The sequence below is a fragment of the Trachurus trachurus genome (assembly GCF_905171665.1).
Source record: "Trachurus trachurus genome assembly, chromosome: 18".
In the NCBI taxonomy this organism is placed as follows: domain Eukaryota; kingdom Metazoa; phylum Chordata; class Actinopteri; order Carangiformes; family Carangidae; genus Trachurus; species Trachurus trachurus.
In genome coordinates, this window is record NC_139909.1 from 26,965,090 (window position 1) to 26,982,716 (window position 17,627).

Here is a 17,627-nt window from a genome sequence, read left to right on the forward strand (position 1 = left end):
AAGACAAAGGTCCATTGAGTCAACACTGCTGAATAATGATTGTGTCCCGCTCCGGTTTCAGTATCAGCAGTAAAGAGTGTGTCTGAGCTATACCACATCCCCATCTATTGGCTCTCTGCGGTAACTCCATATGAGGAGACAAAGCAGCCGAGCAAACAACGAAGGATTTTCATTTTTCCTAATATTCAACTCAAAGGAGAAAAAAAAGTTTGATGCAAATGTTTGTTTGGATTTTTCTTAAGAATATCCGTAACCTTGTCAAACGTCTCAACCTACGGTAGCAGCAGCGCACATTGTGCTGAGTCGGCAAACATATCTACAACTGAATGTGTTGAGTAAGCAAACTGATGCAAAGGGCAGGATGTTCTTACTGGAGATTCCTCAGCCATGTAAATAAATACTGCATAATATTAGGGAAATTGTCTGATATTTAGGACATGCATGGTAGCTCTGCAGCTGATCTGCTGTTTACAATAAAATAAACCAATCAGCAGTGGGAGGAAGTCCAGGTGGCAGGAGAACTGCAGTTACTCATCGAAGATGCTCAACAGTCGGTTCTTTTGTCTGTTCAGGGTGAGAGAGGTGACCGCGGGCCAACAGGAAAGGGCGAACGAGGAGAACTTGGACCTATCGGGCCAAAGGTCAGTGGTTGGTGTCACATGTGCATGTTCAGTTCAGTTCAGTTCAGTTCAGTTTTATTTATATCCCAAGGGAAATTGGACTTGCAGCAAGCATTACAAACATAATAGACAAAAGACAACATCCAAGACATCAACATGTCACTAGCCACAACATAGTGTAGTAATATATAAAAAAAAACAGTATGCGCATAGTAAGAATCACTCAATGCTCAACTCAATGCATTAAAGTGCATAGTGCTGCGAGAATTGAGAAAAATAAGATAAAATAGATAACACTTTGATACCCATGTGCATGTGTTTCCATATGTGTGCCCATGTAGCTGTCCTCTCCCCCATGTGGTTAACAAATTTTTGCTGCCATCTAGAGCCTCCCTGGTCAAAGCACACAAAGTAATGCACACAGACTTATGAATAAGAGAAGGTAAAATGTGTCCCCAAAGCAATTCAATTCATCCAATATTCAGTTATGTTAACAAAGAGAGCTGGCTGAACAATTATAGCCCGTAATAAGTTCAAGGCTTTCCCCGGGGTCTGTGTAAAAGTAAACCAATTATAAATGAGTTTACCACTGTTTATGTCTGGCACTGACCCAGCAGGTAGCTTAAGCTCCAGTCTAAACTTAGACGACCCAGAGCTCTGTCCCACATCCGACCAGAAACCCCAAAAGTGAAACCCCTACTTTATCAACGCCAGAGTTCAAATAAACACTTCCTTTATTGCTTGGCAGTAATGGCATATTAAAATGTGCTTATTTGAGTGAAGCTGACTGTGTTGCTCCCTCGGGAGGAGAAAGAGAGGTTGATGACATTTCCTTTGTGAAATATGCATTATGTTGTATTTTTTATGATGAATTTGGATTGAACCTATAAAGAGCTTGTTTTGTACTTTCAGTCCATTTATATCTTGGTGAGGAGCTTTCCTCTCTTTTTTCCCCTCCTGACTATGACTCTTTGTAATTTATGTTTTCATATTCCTGTCAGGGTTCACAAGGAGAGTCTGGTGCACCTGGTCATAAAGGGTCAAAGGTGAGCATGGCAGACATGTTTTCTTTAAATCTGAAGGAAAGAGAATCCTCTATAAATTATCTTTGGTGTAGGAACGGCCAACAAGATTTAGCAGGATCTATTACTATTGGAATATGATAGTTTTTCTTGTATTTCTTACTTTATTAATGTCTTGAACATGTCTACACAGGACATTTCAGGACAGTTAACAATATTTATAATAATAATTTTAGCAGTAAGCAGAATTCAATGCAGGGCTCTTTTATTTATTAGACATAGCAGTGTTGTTGTGGTTTTTTCTATGCAAAACTTTGAATAAAATGAAGTTATATTTCCGCTGCACTGCACTGCACTTATCATACTGTGTGTCATACAGTTCTCACATAAGACATTGTAGCTCGACCAGCACGAGCTTTGAAATGTTTGTTTGTCTCCTCACATCAGGGAGAGACTGGAGATAAAGGAGACTTTGGATCTGATGGCCCGAGGGTAAGCATCTATATTAGATAACATAAATGCCATATTCTCTCTGTTTCTTTAATGCTGTTATGATGTTTCAGGCTGGTTAATATTCAACATGTGAAATGTTTATTTCCCATGAGTTGTTACTTTGCCTGCAGAAAGCCAGTTACTACTCATATAACCACACAGAATACCACCAGGGGGCAGCATTCAATCCTCATCTGGGTCTTACATTCCCTCTTATGTTATATACAGTATATAAATCAAGTGTGCAGTTATGGAAAAACATGCAAAATGTTTAAAATGTGTTTCTTGATGTTAACCATGTGCAGGGCCCCCCTGGGCAGAAAGGAGACCAAGGAGCCACTGAAATCATTGACTACAACGGAAACATTCAGGAGGCTCTGCAGGTCAGACAACACTTTACCTAATGCAGCTTATTTCCCACATTGCTGTTGTTTCTGACGTGTGTCACAGTGCAGCTCTGCTGCTGTTTACACTGCAGGAGGACTGTTATACTCATTAGTCTGCAAGGAGAAGTAGAGTGTGGATATCTAGTGTGAATGGTGGATGGGCATTTAAGTGTTTGCTTTTCATCATAGATGGAGCTCTGGTGATGTCTCTGTTGCGTAACAATGACTCAGATAATTACTAAAGAATTGTCACATCTGTATCCACATGGTCCAACTATACTGGAGAGCCAAGGAAATGATTAGTAACACATTTTGTAAAGGATAAAACTGTATGTATAAGACAATGTCTCACCTGTTTATTAAGTTAAAGTGAAATGCCTTGAGTTGAACAGATAAGATTCAGTCTTATAGAAGTAAAACAGGCTCATATCTGTGGAAATGTTGACACAAAGGTTTCTTTTCTGTGTGACCTCTACAATCTTATCTTTCATCTCCTCCACATTTCCACTCCTTTGGCCCACTACAGAAGATTACCACTATTACAGTAACGGTAAATAGGCTCTGAGTATTCTGTGTACTGTGTCATCTCCACAAGTGATTCATCTCTGACCTCGCATGGGCCCAACCCGATCCCAGCCACGGTTTGCACTGCCGGTTGACTTGTGCTCCCTCACCCAGCAACATGTTTTTGCTTGACAGTGAATGAAACTGTATTCAGCTGCGTTTACGCTTCTGTGTGATCAGCCCTTAATGCTTCCTGCGCCGCTGGTTGTCTGTATTAGCTAATCTTGATGTGAGAGGGTGCCCATGTCTAAAGTTTTAGGAGCTTCATTGTGACATTCTTGCACTTTCCAGTATTTTGTATAATCATTATCATATTATTCCAGCAAAGAAACACTGTATCCATCACAAAGGGAAGGGAAAGAATAGAGAACTACTGGGCCCCAGCAGCTCATTTGATCTAATCAAGAATATAATGAAAATCCACTCTCTCATTTCTCTGTCATCAGCTAAATATTACCACTGTAAGCTAAGTTACGTTCAATATTATATGCATCATTTATTTTCTGAGAAAAAAGCTGCGGATATAAACTTGGAAAAACTGTTCAAACTCTATGACACTAAAGCTTTTATACCCTGATGATATCATCATGTTACCAGAGCGATAAAAGCAACATTATTGTGTTGTTGATTATGACTATAGGACTGCCACACAGAAGGAACACCCCCACCCCACCCCCCATGATCACACACAAAGAAGTAGCAGCTAAACTGTGGTAGACCTGATGCTTTCATTGCTACATGATAACCCTCACATCCTAACGTTAAAAATATGCCACTGATCATAATGATATATCCATATGTCCATATGTTGTACTGTAGCTAACATGTTTCAGCATGTGTGTTTCAGCTGAGCATCCTTTGCTGTTTGCAAAATATCTCCGAGTGATGCTCAGCTATGATGTCACTGAAATGCAGCTCACGCCATCTTCCCCATGTCTGAATACAGTTGTGTGTCATTCACAACGGGGTTGATACTCACCCCATCATGCAGACCTATGCAGTTGTATAATAAATGAACTGTGATAAAAAATCTCCTTTTGTGTTTGTGTGTGTGCAGGGTCCACCTGGGCCTCCCGGGCCAATAGGTCCACAAGGTATAAAGGTAAACTGTGTTTCTGTACTTTTCTTCATGATGCTGATGGCACCGATTTCCTTTGCTACCAAAGTCTCAACATCTAAGCTTAATCTGAACTTTTGCTTTTCATAATGTGTTTTTGTCTCAGGGGGATCGTGGTATGCCTGGTCTGCCTGGACTTGATGGAGAAAGAGTGAGTTGATGTTGGTTTCTCGACATCAAGTTGTTTTTAAGACTAAAGTTTAGTATTTTAGTCAAAGTTATATTTAATGGACACGTACGCCTAGTGTTTATCATAACACCACATGCGTTTGCTTCAATATCCTCAGGATAAATATTCAAAATAGTTCCTTTTTAATTCTCTTTGTGTGTGTGTTTGCCTTCTTCCCTCAGGGATACAAAGGTTCAAAAGGAGACATGGGGATGCCTGGAGCCTCAGGGGAGAAAGGAGCAACAGGTTTACCTGGCCTACCTGTAAGACTTACAAATATTTTCTCCAAATATTGTCCGAGACAACAGACTGTGGTCAGATGAAACGTTTGTTCATCTTGTTAGATAGAAACTTCACGTGTGTTCATGAAGCTTTTGTTATTCAGGGTGTCAATGGGGGAAAAGGGGAAAAAGGAGATCTGGGTCTACCTGGTCCTCAGGGTCCTTCAGTGAGTCATATGAGTCATATTTTTCATTACTATATTCATTGCTAATAATATAAGATGCTTTTCATTGTAAGACCATGATTTAGTAATAAAATGTATATATTTCAGATTACTGGCACTTCAGGGCCTCCAGGGCCTCACGGACCACCAGGACCCATGGTAAGTTATTGAGACAATTATCATCAGTGAACAATACACAGTCCTTGGCTGTGGCACATCCCAGTGCTCATTTAATTACATAATATAAACAGACAAACACAAACTCATGGCCTCAATATATATTGACAGGTGGAACCTTCTCAGTAACTCATTGTAACAGTGAAATGCTGAGTAATGTGTCAGTGATGACAGGTTTCCTCCCTGTAGTGAACAAGCCCAACCTTCTGTTTTCTTTGAATAGCTTTTTACATAAATCACACACCCACACAAAGCATATTGATTTCAGGTCATGTCAGTTGGGCTACTTTTAACCCTATTAGTCAGAAGTTCATGAAATTTTTCTTCGGAAGTCGCTGTGGCTCAATGTGCCAGTTGGACTTGTTTGTTTGCACAAAGTCACCTAGGAACAAAAGAGCAGATAAAACACAGAGCTTTGGACTTCGCTGCATGTGGCTGTGTGAGACTTCACAATGCCGCACTTGTTTTACTTGTACCGCCCCCTTCTTACAACTTCGGTAGCTTTTATTTGGAAAGTTACATACAGTACATAATAATAAATAACAATGAAACAATAAATATAAGACAGACCAAGTGCTTTTCAAACTAATTCTTCTGCCTTTTGATGTTTTACAGGGTCCCCATGGTTTCCCTGGACCAAAGGTAAATGTTAGCAAGGAAATAAATGGACCATTACTTCTGATAAAAGATACCAGGGCACATTTGACTCAGCATGACAGTAAATAAACTAAGACAGGCGCCTTCCATCATCACTTTCAGAGACATACTCTACATGTGTAGTGAAGGATGTTGCTAAATGTTTGATCCATATTGTGACAGACTGTCTTTAAAGTGGCTTTATAAACTAATTCTAAACACAAGACGACATCAGTGTCATGCTGTCTCAAAGCTTTTAGCCAACTCTCCCCACTTTAATCAGTGCAGTTGTTTGAGTAAAGAATAAACCTTAAAGGGACATTGTGTAACTTCTCCTGTTATGTATTCACGAAAATCGATTATTTCGTTCAAAAGTACGTTTTTCATTCATCAATAATTACCCCCATCAACAAAGTGAAGTGTTCCTTTCAGCTCTGAATGAGCCGTTCATATCATTCATATCTCCATGGAGCGGGTAAGCTCGGTGCTGGCTGCCATGGTGGTGTCATGTTTTTACGTTCAGTGGCAGCGTGACGGTAGGAAACCACGGAAACTCAGCGGAGACAACGGAGCTGTCGGCTCAGGTGGAGGTGGCGTCTGTGAAAAGTCACCGCGGTAACGCAGAAAAACGGCCATCGGTAACAAACCAGATGTCATTTTAGTCACAGAAGTCCAGAGAAAGCCGGTAAAACGCGGGTCAGGTCAACAATACAACATCGCCATGACAACATATTGTCACGTGCATTGTTTTGCCTCGTGCTGACGGACCACTTGTTTACATAGAGGCTTGTTTATGCCGTTACCTGCAGCGGCTGTTGTCCATCTGCCATCTAACCGATTTCACGTGAATGCAGCATGAAAAATATGACTGAGTTGCTTGTGATCTACAACCGCACCGCTAGATGGGAGTAATTCTTACACAATGTACCTTTAAAGCTTCTCTGTCAAGTCATTTTTGTAAAAAAAAAAAAAAGTTTATAGAACACCAATTAGATATCCGTGCATGTGTCATCTGCAACTCATTTGGAAATAGCAGATTCAGGCTTTCACGGGTGGAGCAATAGATAACAATTCTTAAGAGTAAAAGTGAAGTAAGGAGGGAAGAGCCACAGGGGAAGTCTTGATAGAAGGGTGTTGATGAACCAGAGGAGTGAGTCTGAGGACACGGACTGTACAGGTGCCAACTGCAGATACAGCAGCTGCATCACATCTGCCTCCTTCTCCTAGGGTGAACCTGGACTGCATGGTACGAAGGGTATTCGAGGGGAACTGGGGCACAAAGGGGATCGTGGACCTCTGGGTCTCCCCGTAAGTACAGCCACACACCCCAGGTTAAACACACACACAGAGCCTTTATTCATCAGACTTCATTAGAACATCAATTTCTATTTGAGCCCTGTCAGATTTTTGGACTTGTGCCTTAGTGCACACAGTCGAGTGCGTGTCTGCGCGTGCGTATGTGTGTGCGTGTCTCCTCTCATTTTCTGTCCTCATGTCCATTTGTCTGGGCTGACTACTTTGCCAAGCTCCCTGTAACACACACACAGTGTAATTTAGTTGTTGTAAACCCTGCCATCAACCTGTCCTAATAACAGTGTTCATCTGGTACTAATCCCGCCTTGTTCATGTCACTCATACCTCCATAACCACACAGGGAGCCTCCGGCTTGGACGGCAAGCCCGGAATGAGGGTGAGTGTCAAGTGACCAAGAGGCTTCACCACCCAACTTCTGTCTACTCCTCTCCCCCTCACCTTTCATACAGCACCCCCACCCCACTTTTCTCCCCTCAAGACTTTTTTTTTTACCCATGTCACCTCATTTTATTGTGTACCATTGTGACTGGAAAGAAACGTACATAAGCTTCTGTTGGATTTATTCACGTCTCTAAGCAAACAAGCCACACTGAGTTTAGTTCACAGCAATGGGGCCATACACACAAAGCTGTTACAGCAGGCATTTCAAGGCTCTCGTTTGTCCCGTGTTGCATTAACTCAGCATTAACACACACTCATACATTAACTGTGTCAGCAGTGTCGTAAATGTTCTGTGTGGCCAATGCACGTGTTATCAGCCGTAGTTGTGTGTGCTGGTTGTAGGTCAAACCACGTGGGAATATTGTACATACCGCGGACGCTGAACATGATTCTTGCTTTCCATCTGTTATTTGTTTGGAAAATCAACTTTATTTTTGAAAGGCCTGCTATTAGTCCAATGATGTAAACTCACCATGACAACACCACTCTCTGCAGGGCATGGATGGGCCTTCAGGTCCAGCTGGTCCTGCTGGGCCAAAGGGTGACATAGTAAGATGGACATCTATTTTTACCCTTTGTTTTCACTGAGAATACAAAACATTTTAACTGTCTTTCATTCTAGAGGTTTATAGCTCTGGCTCATATTAATGATGGTGTGTGATTTATGCGACTGTAACACTGATTCATTTGTGTTAGGGTGAGAGAGGAGCACAGGGTGAGCCAGGACCACGAGGACCTTATGGACTTCCTGTAAGTCTGACTGTGATATTATGATGAAGAGACATTATTTTTGTTCAGTGTAGATCAGTCAGCAGCACTCGTATCAGCTTCAGCGAAGTGATGACATGGCTTGTGTTTTTCTCATTTGCAGGGATCTGCTGGAACACCAGGCTTGGATGTAAGTCTGATTGATTATTTACTACTTTTTTTCTGAAGGCAGAAAGACACACACAAAAAACACCACCAGCACCAACAGTGTTAGTGTGAACAGTGTCTTCCAGTGTATGGATACATACAACAGGGGGAAGCTGCAGCTCTCCAGAATCAAATGTAAAATCACTCTTTCATTAGTACAAACACAGTTGAGTTTCAGCATGATGTCTCTGTCTTGGTTTGGGCCTTGTTGACAATGACCCGTCCTTCTGTCTATCAGTGTTTTACTGATGGAGCATCAAGTGTGTGTTACCAACAACAACTTTAAGTTAATTGTAAGTTATTGTATACAGCGCTTGAGTTGTTTAAATGGCTACAAGTAATATGATTTAAATCCCACAAGCCACCATCTGTATTTGTGCGTAGGTTGTTATAGGATAAACAGTAGCCTATATGACTGCAATCTACAATCCACTTGGCTAAATAGACTTTACTTAGATAGATAATTTATTGTCCCTTTTTAGGGAAATTAATTTAAGTATGAAGTGCCTGAAAGACAATGACAACAGCAGTTACAGACAACATTCATAAACACATACTGTAGCATTCACTTTGAAAAATTACAGATTAACAAAGCCTGGTAATCAGATGTCAGTTTCCATAAAGCTGAATCCCAGCTGATTCAGTGCTCTGATGGCTGAAGGTAATATACTTTGTGCATATTAAATGATGCTGACACATTGCTGCTAATTAGTCGCTCACTGCTGTAGAGAAGCTTCTGTGTATAAGTTATTACAATTGATTCTGGGTAATTGCTGCTTTTCCCTTTCAAGTGTGATTTTCTGTCACTAAAAGCCAGTTGTATATCTGTGAAACAGAACAAACAGAGCTGCAGTTATTTCTTATTTTAGACTCATTTATTTCTAATTGCACATCCACCCATTGTCTCTTGAGCTCAGTTTATTTTGCTTTTCACCTTCCTCCTCTTAAGCTTCACTTTTGTTTTTAGTCTGATGCTGATGTGTTGTCTTCAGCTCTGTAAGGACAGGTAAACAGCCCCTCTGTCTTTGCTCAGTAACGTCAGAGTAATTAAGTGGAGCTGTACTTTTGCAGGGGTTGCCAGGCTTAAGGGGAGAGAAAGGCGACGATGGGGAAAGAGGAGAAAAGGTAGATGTAGATACGCTGTAATGATTTGTTGATTAAACCCTTAATGTTAACAGAGGACTGATGTCAATGGACAGCGACAGGATGCGTGGAGGTGTAGTTTTGGTACTGAACTAGTTCTAGACAGGTGGTGACATCGTAGCTGAAAGGAATGAACGCTTTAGTTGTATGAAATCCATTTTTCTGCGTCCTAATAAATTGATTTTACTTTTTCAGATATTTTGAACACATTTTCTATCAGGCTTCTCTTTAAGTCTGTTCTGTTGAGTTTTTTTTTTTTGACAAACTCACTTTCAAATCAATTGGAGCTCTATGCAGTGTAAAGTTTCCTTTGCATATAAAAACCATCCCAGTCCTCTCAGATCAGCTTTTGTTCTCCACCTTTGAATGATTTACCATCTCATTTCTCAATATCACAAGTCCAATCTCATTCTTAGGCATCAAAAAGTTACTTTAATGTCTTTGACCAAACAAGTCCATTGACAACAGGCTCTTAAAATTCACATTTGTTTTTCTTCAGTTGTTCTCATGCATGAACTTTTCACTTCCTTGAGTTCTTGAGCCTGTTGATAACTCTTCCCTTGCTTGTGTAAACAGTAGCTTCTTTCTTCCATTGCTTACTCTGTACGTCCTGACCTTTACTAACACATTTGACCTGTTTCTTAGATGTTTTTTAATGTCTTACTGTAAGAGAAACTGTATCCCATTCCTTGGAACACGCAGATAAACAAACTTTGGCATGGCTCTGTGAGTCTTTCCCAACTTTAATCCAGCACAGAACAGATGTTGGCACAGCTGCTCTCGGGTATTTGGCATTGAATGTGACAGATTATGATGCTACTTTTGAATTAACACAATAAACTGGCATTACTATATTATTTGCACAATATAATATAGTGACACTTTGCTGTAAATCATCCCATTACAAGTGCTACTATACCAAACATAACCCATTTCATCTCATAATGGCCGCACATACACCTGTGATATTACATCTGTGAGGTTTGGTACTAAACATTTGTATTTACTAACTGTTTTATAACCAGTGTTTTATTCTGAAGGGATACAGTTTGAATTTGTGTAGTTGGTTTAATTCTGTCTTTCTGGAGGTTTTTTCCCTGCTACTCTTTCTCATCCTTTGTGCCCTTGACACCCCTTTTGGCGATCAGCTGTTTTCCCACTGTATTATTCCCCTTTATTGTCCTCTTCCTGTCCCGAGGAATGTTTTTAGAACCCAGTACTGTCTGGTATCCCCTCCTATCTAACACTGACAATGTGTCCTTCTCCTTTGTGGGCCATAGCCTCCCTTTTTAATCTCTCCCCTCCTAATATAGCAGTGCTGTCCCAAATGTTCAAATGATTTTAACTTGATCAAACCGTTGTATCCACAGGGGGAGAAGGGAAAGAAGGGCAAAAAAGGGCCTAAGGGCGAGAAAGGAGAACAGGGTGCCCCTGGATTAGATGCACCCTGCCCATTGGTATGTGCCAACTGTCAGCTGGAAACCATCTTCCAGCCGTGTAGAGCAGTCGTCCCAAACAGGGATGAGCTCCCTGTGGCGACACAGATACCTAGCTTTCACCAGACCACAGCAACCTGAAACACAGAGTCTATTACTTTTCTGAAACTCTGCAATTCAGACACAGAAACATGTCATTAGTTACTGGAAAACATGCAATTGGGCCGGGTTGTGGTATCGGCAAGCTGGCAGGGCAGCTCCTCCCGCGTCCCCGCCCCCCCGTGTCTGTCACGGTGGACAGGTTCGGGGGTTAAAGGGTCGTTCCACCTCTCTCCCAGTAACACTCCTAGGTCATCTTTGCAAACAGGGTTTCCGGGGATTTAAGGGTGAAAAGGGGGAACCAGGGCAGCCAGGTCTGGACGGGCTGGATGCCCCATGCCAATTGGTACAGTATTTCTCTTTTTCCTCCTCCTCTTACCCATGCATGCCTCTCGCCCTCAGCCATCACCGAAGCAAGACCATGCATGACCTGAGAGCTCGACAAGCATGAATACACCGTATTTCAATCACATGTACATCTACAATCCATTCATGGAAAAAACACACACAGCAATTATATCACTAACTCTCTCACCGCAAGCAGCCTGTTTTGGATTACCTACATTACAAGTCAGATATACAAAATAAACATATGATGATAGATACGGTATAAGCGGTACCTTAAATCTATCCCTCTAACTGAATCCTTTCATTCCCTTGATTAAAACTTGAGACAATCACTCTGCTCAAATCCTGTTTCCCTCCAGCTGATTCTTCCATGGACCAACCACCTCTTAACCTGACGCTAACACAGACTCCTTTACTGATGAGCTGCCCATGCTACGGGTGCACAGCCTCCTCCTTTACTCTGTTAACTTCCCTTTTCCCTTCCTGTATTTGTACCAATTGGGCCAGACCACGACCAGGAGAGAAAACCAAATATTTTAGCTTCAGATCTTTTCAGGCAGGCTATTTAGGATCAAAATGACATTATTGATGTTTTTTTTCTATGATGTTTTCTGTTTCTGAAACAATGCTGTGTTATGCATGGAAGTTCTAACTGTGTGGTCATCAATATGAGTGGTTCTGAAATCCATCTTGAAATACCATTGGATCTAATTATATTATATTATATTATATTAGCCTATATATTGTATGGGCCATAATAGGTCAAAAAGTGTCATCTCATTAAGTTACATCTTCATTTATTCACTTGAATCAGCTGTCATTACATTCAATCAGAATAAACACTTACTTTTGTTTTAGTGTCCCCAGAGATCATATGATTGTGTTATGAAACTCAACTGTTGGGCCACTAAAACAAAATGAACATATAGAATCAGTATGCATTGCCATGCATGAGATATACATTGCTGTGTATTACATGCATGAATCACAAGTCAAGTAAAGTGTCAGCTAAACAATTCAATTTATTTCTTGTGGATTACGATCAGAGAACGTTAGTACAGTTTGCATTCTGATGTTTCCTTCTTAAAACTGCTAAATATAAATTTTCCTCAACATGATGATGTAGATGATGTGAACATGCTGTAGCAAGAAATCCTGTGCAGTTAAATGACACAGATAGCCAGCCAGTCTATTATTGCATTTCAACTATATAAGAAAGAGTATAATTAATATGAATGGGTCATGCTCCCTTTTGAAGAAAAATAATTTGTTTATTGTCACCTTAAGGCAAGTGTGGATTTTGATTTGTTTAGATGCAAAATGTCCCTGCAGCAGCCATGATGTCCGTTTTCTCCCACTTTGTGATTTGGGATTACATATAAAAATCAGGCATTTCACATCTGTACTCACATATGATCTACAGGTGTTACTAACAGCAGAGCTTTCATTCCTCTTACAGTCTTACAGTTGCTTTTTTCTTCCCCGCTCCTCTTCTCTGAACAGGGCCCAGATGGATTACCAATGCCTGGATGCTGGCAGAAGGTAAGATGATCATGCGGTTGTTAATATGACAGTCTTCAATCATCAAAGTGCTGCTAATATTTTGTTCACTGTGTCAGTTTTTTTATGTGGGTTTCTGCTTCTCTATGTTTGCATGGGGTTTTGTTTTTAATAGTAATAATAGTGTTTGACTGTGAAAAGTCTCACTCAGATTGTACAACTCAGTCATGAAACCAAACGGAAACATCTTCATCTTTGTGTCATTCTCTCTCCTGTGTTTTTCTTGCAGTGATCACTCTAACCTGAAACGCATGGAGTTTGTAAATAATGCTTCTTTTATGGTATTTATAGTTTTTTTTAATGGAAAAATAGTCTAAAAGAAAAAAAGAAGTCTATGTGTACAACGATACAAAAAAAAAAAGAGATAACCGTCCCAAGTGTCACGCCCTAAGCTGCTTCTACTCACATCGCCGTGTGGAAAAAACCCTGTGTGTGTCTGCACTTTCACATCCACATCGTGGTGGAGTTCAGATCCTCGGCTGGCGGCAGAACTTGTCTCTTTAGTCTTTGCATGGCTCAGACTGGAGCGTCGCAGCCCGGCCAGATTCACGGGGGCGAAAAGGAGACGTGGGAGGAGGAGGAGGAGGAGGAGGAGGAGGAAGTGGAGGATCTGGACTGGCTCTCTAACACCAAACGCTAGGTGTTCTGTGTTGTTTCGTCCCAACAAGCTCACCACCATTCATGCAGCACCATTTTCTAGAAGACTAAAAAAAAAAAAAAAAAAAAACTGAAAGAAAAAAAAAGACTGTGCCAAACAGAACATTGCACCCCTGACCCCCTGCAAAAGCATGAGTAGTGTACTGAAACTATATTTATATGTGTTGTACATACATGTCACTGTTTTGTGGTTGCGTCATGGCTTCTGCAGAAAAGAAAAACAACACTAACATAAAAAAAACAACAAACCCAGAGCTCTGAATTAGTAATTTTTGCTTTCCTTCAATCTTCAAGGGAGTCACGCCATGGCTGGTAGCCTGAGCCCCCACACCCCCCCTACCCCCCCAGAAAGTAAAGCTGTTGGTTATTGTTGCTTTATTGTGGTGATGCCTGCAGAGGGTAATGGTATCAGCAGGTTTTTCACCGTTGCACTCGTGGCTCAGCATCCTCGGCGTGGTGCCTCCAACAGTTGCACACGTCTCCAGACAAAGAGGGAGACGAGACGAACTTGGCAGGCTCTCTCCGCAGCGGCAGGAAAAACAAATCAGGCTCGCTCGGATTTGAGATTGGACAGGTCTGCTCTGGACCCCCTCTGAGCACGGGGATGGGTTCCTGCAGGAGAGTCGCTCATGGATCTCCATGGAGATCAGCCGGAGCATCTGCCTCTCCTGACAAGCTACGCTTCAGAGTCTACTGAGAGCGTCAACAGAATGCAATCATATTTTTTTTTTCTTTGTTTAATTTCTCTCTTTTTTTTTGTTCTCATTCTTAAACATTGTTTGTATTTTGTGTATAATAGCCTTTGGTGCCTCAAGCTTTTATTCATTCCTTTATCAGAAATGTACAACTTTATATCATATTTTTAATTATTGGAATGGTGTTTATTTCAGAAGGGTTGAGCTTTGTTTGAGAGCGTTGAAAAGACACACACTGACTGCGCACTGTTTTTCAAATGAATTTTTACAGGATGTTGAAGTAGCATTATGGTTGTGGCGTACAGCCAGACTGCATCCAGCCTGTCTGTACAGCCTCTGATCTGACTCGTGGTTTTCGAAGCAGCTCAACGTAACCGATATGCTACTTTGTTCCTTCTGGATTTGTTGTATGGGATGTCGTTTGTACAGTGTTGTCAGTTCACTGCATGTACACAATTTATTACTTATGGATTTCCTAGATGTTGAAAACAAAGCATCGTTTTAGAGGAGCTGAATGTTGAGCTTTGTTTCACGCAGCTCTGACAAAACAACAGTCTGATTTAGCTGAACACAGTCACTGGTGGTTCAGATCTAGTTGAATAGAATTATCTCATGTATTGTCTTAAACACGATAGAAAACATATTAAACCAGTGCCAGAAAAGCTGAATTTGACAGACACAGTTGAGTCGATTTCCATTAATTAACCACAACTGGTGGCCAGTTATGTCACATTCCATGTCAGATGGAGCAAAACTAAATGGAGCAGTAGATCAGAGCTATAGGTTTATTTTTTCCACCACAGTCTTTTCACCTTTTCACGTTACTTGTATTCAGATTGCCTTCTGACATAGTGGGTGCTATGCAAGGTGATACACTTCTTTTTTCTTCAACATATGCATGAATGATTTACTGTAAGGGCAGATGTGAAAACAAAACCAACAGTTTGTTGTGATGTAGCAGCAACCACAGGTGGACTCGAGAGGATTTATTCCCGTATGGTTTCTGTTTTGATTGTACAGTTCATCTCATTATAAAGAATGGATGCACATCTGTATAGATTATAATGGTGCTAACTGATAGGAGGTCAACAACAGCTCAGTTGATGCGCTCTACCAGTGGCAAGAACTACACAACAGGTTTCTTTATTGTTGTTGGGGTTTTATGTATGTAACAATTTCAAGTTTTTGTGCATATATTTGTGTATTTGTTTCAAGTATTTTAAGTGGTACATTATTTATTTTTCTATAATTTCTTAAATGAAGGCATTTTGGTTCTAAACAGCATTCCTTTCAGTTGTTTGGCTTCTGATGTCAGTTTGCGCTGCGTCTCTGTTGATGTGAAGAGTTGTGGATCATGTGATGCAGATGGTACAGTGTGAAGGAAGTTGGTCATTTTACAAATTACAGTTTGTATTCACTTTATACAATAGGCCTTACCAAGGAATACACCTGCTTTTATTTGATTTAGTGTGTCCGAAAGTCAGAAAGCTAACTGTTGATGGCCTGAATGTTGACAGGCCCAGCCAATGCAACCATGTTAAATATCACAGCTTTTTCTCATGCTTTCTCTTCTCTCTCTCTCTCTGTCTCTCTCTGTCTCTCTCTCTCTTTGCATTGAATGTAGTTTGATATATGTATAGTGGATTATTAATGTACTGTTAAAAATGTGTGCTCATTTGACAAGAAGTGCAATTTATACTTTGGTTAATGTGCGTAGCATCAAATGCAGCTGAAATATCACGTCAGTGTGATTGCTATAGCTCCATTTGTTCAGTCATGCTACCCTGTATACCACTACCTGGAAAGACATGTTTATTTACCAGAAGACAAAGAAACACATACAAACACAGATCTTTCATTCAATCTCACTTTAGATTGGATGATTTTTGCTTCAGAACTCTCCCTTCACTTGTGTTTTAAAGTGTTACTTCCATTACTTAATATTTACTTTATTTTCGCCATGTTTTTATTTTTTTATTTTGTGTTTTGACCTCCAGCCTTTGTTACAGTATTTGTTCTCACACGGTGCTGTATCTTTAGCATGTGCAGCTAATTTTTTTAATTGATTGATTTTTTTTGTTTGTTTGTTTGATTGTTGTGTTTCCTTGTTTAATTTTAAGATTTTGTTTTATTCTGCTACTAGCAGAGGTGCCAAAATATTTCAAACATTTATTTCCATTTCAGTATTAGAAGAGCTGGTAAGGAGCTCCAATATGACCCACTGATATCTGTGTATTTGTCATTGTTATAGAAATGTCATTTTCCTCTGAAAAAACTCTGCATACACATGCAAATCCCTTCTAACTCTTCAAGACCTTTCAGAATAAAAGTATTTGTTTAGATTTGTTGAAGTCACATCTTCACTATTCTTCTGCATTTTGCTGAAAGACGACATGGTCTCCTATGAGTACTGGTCTTTCACTCCCCTCCAATTTACGGCAGCCTTACTAAAATGATCACGTTACCACATACTTTCTCAAATTAAACAGTCTTGGTTCAGAAGCAAAACTGCAAAGTAAATCCATTTTATGGCTTTTTTTGTGACAATTGCATTTTTCGTTGTAATATTTGTTCTGATTACATTTGTGTAGAACTCATTTTTTACCCAGTTGATTGACATTTCTTTAAAGACCCTTGTGTGTCACACACTATGCCTACTATATTTCAAGATGACATTTCATATGACTGTACTGTTGGAGCCAAATAAACACAGTCTTTCAAATACATCAAACAATAGGTTTGTCTTTATTGGTGATCATCAGTATCCCTGTCAGTGTTTGTGCACTGCATGCTTATATTCTGAATCATTTCAATATATTGGTGGACTCTTTCAGAGTACTGAGTTGTAAATAATATTATCAGCAAAATACAGTTAAATAATTGCTTTTGTCAATGCTAATTTTTTTCAGCTATTATTATAAGTCCAGTAGCTATAGTGAAATAAAAAATAAGATGTTTTTTTTTTTTCAATAAATCTTTATTGACAGAGATATATTCTGTTGTGGGAATTTTGGTTCTGCCGGTGGCGAGTCAAAGAACAAGACAGGAGAGGTAGCATGCACCCAAGTTTATTCTCCATTCTCCACAGAGAAGGGGAGAAGGGAACAGAACACAGAACATGGCAGGTAGCAGTTCAGAGTTGTGCCCCAAAAACAGAGATTGCAGCCCCTTCTTATACCCCACTTTATGACTCTGGTTACTTCTAGTAAGTAAGCACTTCTAGCTTTCTCAGACAATAAAACAATCCAACAGATGTGTTACTCAACAAATGTCTACCCCAGTTGTTGGTTTCCTATAGGAATTTACAGGTTTATTGTAGTCAGGACACAAATGTCTCCACTAATGGAGTTAACAGGATTGCTACAAGGTGTTACTATAACTACTTCAAAGA

General features: G+C 40.3%; 1 protein-coding gene across 5 annotated transcripts in view; it reads left to right on the plus strand.

Annotated features, from left to right (window-relative positions):
* Nucleotides 1-16,946, plus strand: part of LOC311001770 (uncharacterized protein) — a 49,955-nt gene extending 33,009 nt beyond the window's left edge. The window contains exons 14-32 of one of the 5 annotated variants that reach the window (XM_083992921.1): nucleotides 573-641; nucleotides 1,622-1,666; nucleotides 2,090-2,134; nucleotides 2,440-2,517; nucleotides 3,047-3,070; nucleotides 4,142-4,186; nucleotides 4,308-4,352; nucleotides 4,553-4,633; nucleotides 4,756-4,818; nucleotides 4,924-4,974; nucleotides 5,608-5,634; nucleotides 6,856-6,936; nucleotides 7,879-7,932; nucleotides 8,080-8,133; nucleotides 8,255-8,281; nucleotides 9,370-9,423; nucleotides 11,245-11,322; nucleotides 12,828-12,866; nucleotides 13,836-16,946. In XM_083992921.1, coding sequence (XP_083849047.1) covers nucleotides 573-641; nucleotides 1,622-1,666; nucleotides 2,090-2,134; nucleotides 2,440-2,517; nucleotides 3,047-3,070; nucleotides 4,142-4,186; nucleotides 4,308-4,352; nucleotides 4,553-4,633; nucleotides 4,756-4,818; nucleotides 4,924-4,974; nucleotides 5,608-5,634; nucleotides 6,856-6,936; nucleotides 7,879-7,932; nucleotides 8,080-8,133; nucleotides 8,255-8,281; nucleotides 9,370-9,423; nucleotides 11,245-11,322; nucleotides 12,828-12,866; nucleotides 13,836-13,862 — 987 coding nt within the window. In that variant the 3' untranslated portion in view covers nucleotides 13,863-16,946. Of the gene's footprint in view, nucleotides 1-572; nucleotides 642-1,621; nucleotides 1,667-2,089; nucleotides 2,135-2,439; nucleotides 2,518-3,046; nucleotides 3,071-4,141; nucleotides 4,187-4,307; nucleotides 4,353-4,552; nucleotides 4,634-4,755; nucleotides 4,819-4,923; nucleotides 4,975-5,607; nucleotides 5,635-6,855; nucleotides 6,937-7,878; nucleotides 7,933-8,079; nucleotides 8,134-8,254; nucleotides 8,282-9,369; nucleotides 10,899-11,244; nucleotides 13,449-13,835 lie in introns of those variants that run through there. The other 4 variants (XM_083992922.1, XR_014596200.1, XR_014596201.1 and 1 more) reach the window with 4 other exon arrangements.
* Nucleotides 16,947-17,627: the final 681 nt, after the last annotated feature.